The sequence below is a fragment of the Triticum dicoccoides genome, chromosome 3B, assembly GCF_002162155.2.
Source record: "Triticum dicoccoides isolate Atlit2015 ecotype Zavitan chromosome 3B, WEW_v2.0, whole genome shotgun sequence".
In the NCBI taxonomy this organism is placed as follows: domain Eukaryota; kingdom Viridiplantae; phylum Streptophyta; class Magnoliopsida; order Poales; family Poaceae; genus Triticum; species Triticum dicoccoides.
Window position 1 is genome coordinate 27,518,904 of NC_041385.1, and position 5,642 is coordinate 27,524,545.

Sequence of the window (5,642 nt, forward strand, 5' to 3'; positions counted from 1 at the left end):
AGATTTCTTTGGTGGTGGAATCATTGAAAGTTGGTGCATGAGGGCCCCACGTGGCCACATGGCATGCCCGGGGGTGGCCATGCCACCAGGGCACGTGGAGGCCTAGTGGGCCCCTCTAGTCCGCCTTTGCTTCAATATTCCTCAAATATTCTGAAATAAATCCACGAAAAATCTTCAGTTTGAAGAATTTTTATTTCTGCGCAGAAACAACACCATGCCATTCTGTTGAAAAAACGTCATTTTAGGTTAGTTTAATTCAAACCATTCAAATTAGAGGGCAAATCAATGGCAAAAGAGTTTAGAAAAATAGACACATTTGAGACGGATTAGAGCTCAATTTGTGAATATTGCTATCTCGAAACTTGGGATGGAAATGAGATGGCCCGCTCCAGCCCGGACCTAGTCCCGTTGGTCCCTCAGTTCTGTCCAGGGACATGGCGTCGGCCCAATGGTTCAATATTGAGTGGCCTCATGCCCAATTGGGCAACATGAACAAGGAGCATTTACTTAACTACATTATTTCCGCATGAATTTGCACATTATAAGGTTGACCAATGGTTTGAAATTTTCGTATAAACACAAGGGTAACAACCGTGCAAAGACATGTGCATGTAAGACGACTAGTACAACTTTGGGCAATTTTTTTTGTTTGTTTGAGAAATACCTTATTCTTTAGGCACTTTTGAGATATGCCTTGGACAACTAGGGCGTGTTCGGTAGCCCTCCTCCACCTCAAACTCCTCAACTCCACATCCTGTAGCCAGCAGCCAGCTTCTCGTATAAACTCCCAGAGTTAGCCGAGCGTTCGGGAGCACAAATTCTCGTATAAACTCTCAAAGTTGGTCAACTTTTCCATCTAGCTCTCCTGTGCTCCGCTGCCTTCCTCATGCCACTCCTGCACGTCCGCCGCGACGCACTCTGGGACGCGTTGTGGGAGTGCGGGCTGTTGTGCGCCGTCCCGAAGGAGAGGTGGTCCTCCACGTGCCAGCTGCTTCCCCTCGGGCTCAACTTCGTCAAGGGCGAAGCGTGCTTCAGATCGGGCCAGCGAGGGGAGTGTCCGACGGCGTGGTCTCGGCGGGGCGGCGGCGGACGGCGACTCGCGGAGGAGGAGCTCGGGCTGCTCCTTGCGGCGGCTATGTTTTTTGAGGGGCAGGAGGACGAGAGGGGATCGATTGGGCCGGCCCTCTGTTCGCTCAGACGCTCGCATCCTCGTACCGGTTCGTCAAATGACTTGGCGGTGGCAGTTTCAACGTAATTTCACTCAACTCCCGCTTCCCAGTTTTTCTGGAGCCTGGGTTTTCCAACTCCAGGACTCCGTCAAATTTGCACTACTAGATTAGCCGGCTTCTCCCTCGCAAAACCAGGAGTTAGACCGTTCGGCTGCACTCCGCACGTGGAGTCTAGGAGTTGAGAAGCCAGAAGGCTACCGAACAGGCCCTAAACTGGATCAACTCATTTGCCCCGGTGGACTGGTTGTGACCGGCCCTACGGCCCAATTTTCTTATGAATACATATCAACTTTGAAATTATGGGCCGGGCTATTGCCCAATGGGTAACATCGGCCCATTCACAGGGTGACTCGAAGTGTTGAATTCAAGTTCTTCCCAACTGTGTCTCAAAAAAAATGTTCTTCCCAACAACAAACACGTGGCCCAATTGTATCACAGCGAACACGTGGCCTGCACCAGTCTCAGCCGTTGGTTTTCGAATCGGACGACTCTCCGAGGGCGCATACGTGGCTCGTCGTTCATATCCCGACGCCCCAAAGCAAAATGGATTTCCGTCCGGGAAAGAAAAAAAATTAGAGCCCAGAAGGAAGCGGGGCTCGAGCGATGCACTCCTGGGGGACCCGGCTGCTGGCCGCGTCGACGACGGCGGCGCTCCTCCTCATCGCCACCTGCGCCGCCGCCTCCGCGCTCGACGCCTTCCACGTCCCCTCCGTCGAAGCCCAAGCCCACGTATGCCGTCTGCCCCTCCTCTCCCCGCCTTTCTTTGCAGCAGTCTGCAGTTGGACCTTCGGAACTGCGAGCATTCACCTGAATCTGTTTCGCGATTATTGGCTGTAATTTCTTCAGTAACGCCGAAATTTCGCAATCCTCTGAAGAATCCTGGCAGGGTTCAGGGCTCGACGTCGTCTGTCGTCGGTGGGGGTGAGCTTGTGGGGATCTGACCGGTTCTGTGTCCACGAATTTCCCGATCTGTCCGGATGCAGCTTGGCGGGACAGGGTCATTTTAGGATGGGTCAAGTATCTGTACACTGATTCGTTTATGTAGTATTCTACTAGTGTTTAGGCTTTTACAAGTTGTGTAAAAGTTGGGTTCAGATTCCATGGCCTGTGCCTTGTGGTCACCGTGAAGTTTGTTGCTTTGTCAGACATGATTTTCTTGTTGAGGAACGCGCGCTTGCAACCTCTGTTGGTTTCTGTTTTACATGTAAAGCTTGCTTATTGAGTCTCTTGTGCTTTCGTAGGTCACGAAGATAAATCGATTCCACAAACAGATCAATGGGAACGACAAGGTTTGTGCTTTTACTTCACCCTTTTGTTTTCCTGGTTTCATATACTCCCCCCGTTTCAAAATAAGTGTCGTGTATTTTGGAACAGATGGAGTAGTTCTTTCATCATCTAGAAATAAGGCCATCATTTTACAACATATAATGTTTTCCCTTGGGCAAATTATTCAGTTGCCAAGTCGCTGAATAAAAGCAGTTGCTTGTGAAAAAAATCTTGAAAAGAGTCATCAATATCAATTAGTAATATTATTCCACAGCTCCTAATCTGCGCATTTGTGACTGCCTTTATGTTCCACAGTTGCTATTACTATCATTCATCAACACAACGCCGCAAGCCAATTCATCTTTTACATGTAATTATGTATGCCATGTTACTTAAATTGCAGCACCACTGACAAATTTCTGAAAACAAATGTGACAGGTGACCTTGACCTTCAGTCTATCTGCAAATTTGGAATCACTTTTCACATGGAACACAAAGCAGGTGATATTTTCATTCTAGTAGGATGTGCAAATTCTCTAAATGTGTAGATGCTCAGTAAATTGAGCCCATGTATATCTGTGGGCCTGACGAATAATATAACAAGTGCATATCACAAGTAATATTGCTCAAGTGTTATACGCAAAAATTTAGTCAATATTGAATGAAGACTTACCTAGGTTTGCCAATTTCTACTGCAGTATCTTCATCAGAAATAGATAGTGACCTTGAAAGAAGATGATAATCAGAATGTACAATATTTCTTATGAGGTTTTACGGTGTTAAGTTTAATGCTGGTTGCTTGCAGAAAGCATCACAAGGAGCAACCTTTTCATCTAGTTCTTGGTCCTACTGTACCGAAAGCTATCCTTTTCTTGATCCTTTTTTTCCCAATTTTGTTAGCACGTTGAATGCTGCAAAATTGTACTTCAGGAAACACATCATTTGTTTGTTATGCTACTAAAAATCATGTTATCTTCAGAAGAAATAGTTAGTGACCTTGAAAAAAGATTAGAACTGGAAAGTATAGTTTTTCTAATGAAGCTTTACGTTGGCAAATTTAGTGCAGTCTGCTTGCAGAAGCATCACAAGGAGCAAACTGACATAGTCTTCGGTCTTTCTGTACCGAGAGCCGTCCTATAGTCATTTATGCAAAATAGTTAGTGAAGATAGTTTTTGTTTCAGTGCTGAGTGGTTCGTTATGGCTTGTAAGTTGTAACTAATAGTAATAGATGCACAAGAGAATGCGTCCTCATAATTAACAGGTAAGCCATGTTACTGAGCAATTTGTTACTGATTTGCTTAATTCAGAAGCACAGGCTATTATTAGAATGTTCTTGACAAACTGCTGAATGTGAAAACATATTTGTCTTAGATAAGAAATACTCCCTCTGTCCGATAATATGAGAACATTTTTCAAAGCTTGAAGAATGTTCTTATATCATCGGACAAAGGGAGTAGTTTGATTGCAGTACCACTCCCATATCTTTTTCAGTTGACATTGTTAGGTACTCCCTCCGTAACAAATGTAAGACGTTTTTTATGCCCTATGTAAAACCAAAAAACGTCTTACATTTTGGTACAGAGGTTGTATTTGCTCCACTTCACATTGAAGCTAGCAACTTAATTTCTTTTCTTTTATCAGGTATTTGCCTTTGTGACCGCTGAGTATGAAACCGCGAAGAATTCCCTGAACCAGGTATGCCAATATTTGCATTTAATCCTTGTCTACATTTTTCTACCACTATCTATATTGTCCAAGAACAGATAACTGTCTGTAATTAAGCACTGCTTCAATATGGAGCACTCCTATTGTCACCTTGGGAGTAAGAGAGCTGCTTAAAATTGGAGTAATATTTTGGTGGGATGCACTTTAATCATCACTCAGAATATCTGCCTTTCTTTTGTCAAGAAGTGCTGCAAAACACCATCGTGTCGTTCCCAGCACGAACCCATCAAGGGGTGATGGTCGAACCATGCTTATATTCATTTCATTACAATGGACAGGTTTCATTATGGGACAAGATAATACCTGACAAAGACCAGGCAAATGTGCAAGTGGAGGTGAAGAGCAAGTATCCCCTGACTGACCAGGTAAAGCTCCACTCCTTGTCCATGTTTTTCCATGTCCTGGATTCCTCTTTGACATGATTCGTGTCTGTGTCATCAGGGGACCAGTCTGCGGGGCAAGAAAGTTCAGCTTGTCCTCCACTGGCACATCATGCCCAACGCCGGCGCCATGATCCGAGGCAAGATGCCTCTCTCGGAGTTCACTCTCCCAGACACCTATACTTACTGAAAACGAAGCTGTGCTCCCTCTGCTCCATCTGATAAATTATGTAGGAGGCTCACAGTTGTAGATCTATAAGAAGAATCCTCTAGTGAATACGAAGCTTCTTTGCTGCACTCAGGACCGTGTTGTTGTTAATTCCTGCTTTGTTGCCGTTCGCAATGTGGATATATATATAGCATGTTATTGATGAAGCAGTGAATATCACTTGGACCGGACATCATTGCAGGTGTGAATGTGATGGAGGTGTCGCGCCTGCTGCAGCACCACAGGGTGCCCCCGGGGGGTGGTCAGCGGGCTTATGTTGCGCTGCCTGACTGCTCGCGGAGGCCATTCACATACAGTACCATTCTCAGCTCATAGGTAGTGTGTATACACCATGGATTTGCTTGCTCGTTTCCAACGTAGCTGTCCGGATAGGTAGTGGATTCTGGGCAAATCTACGAGAGAGCAGGGATGCAGCGAAATTCAGAGATCTGGTTATCTGCCTGACACTGACTTCAGAGATCTGATGAGCTGAAATTGGCCGGTGGTCGGTCGCCTGCCTAGTTTCTTGATGCCACAGTGGTCAAGTGAACCGAAAGATGCAACATTCAGGGTTTTATTACTCGCATCTCTCCATTCTGAAAGGCGAAAAGAGTGCACGAATACACTTGTATCTCAGTTCGCAGCATCAAAGGATATGACCTCGACCACTGGCATTCTACATAGATTAATTTTTTTGGCATCAAAGAAATGCCATTTCCTTTAGCCACGGCTGCAACTGCAAAGGTCCCCATGATCAGGACGGCCCGGACAACCATGATCACCATCGGCTTGGTACTGCTCTTCATCATTGCTAGCGGCTACTCCCTTCGTTC

General features: G+C 45.8%; 1 protein-coding gene across 1 annotated transcript; it reads left to right on the forward strand.

Annotated features, from left to right (window-relative positions):
• The first annotated feature begins 1,790 nt into the window (after nt 1-1,790).
• LOC119274507 (probable signal peptidase complex subunit 3) lies at nt 1,791-4,989 on the forward strand. Its single transcript, XM_037555214.1, has 6 exons — nt 1,791-1,958; nt 2,471-2,518; nt 2,934-2,996; nt 4,138-4,191; nt 4,500-4,586; nt 4,663-4,989. The coding sequence occupies exons 1-6, from the start codon at nt 1,833-1,835 to the stop codon at nt 4,789-4,791; spliced, it is 507 nt and encodes a 168-aa protein (XP_037411111.1). The 5' UTR covers nt 1,791-1,832; the 3' UTR covers nt 4,792-4,989.
• Nucleotides 4,990-5,642: the final 653 nt, after the last annotated feature.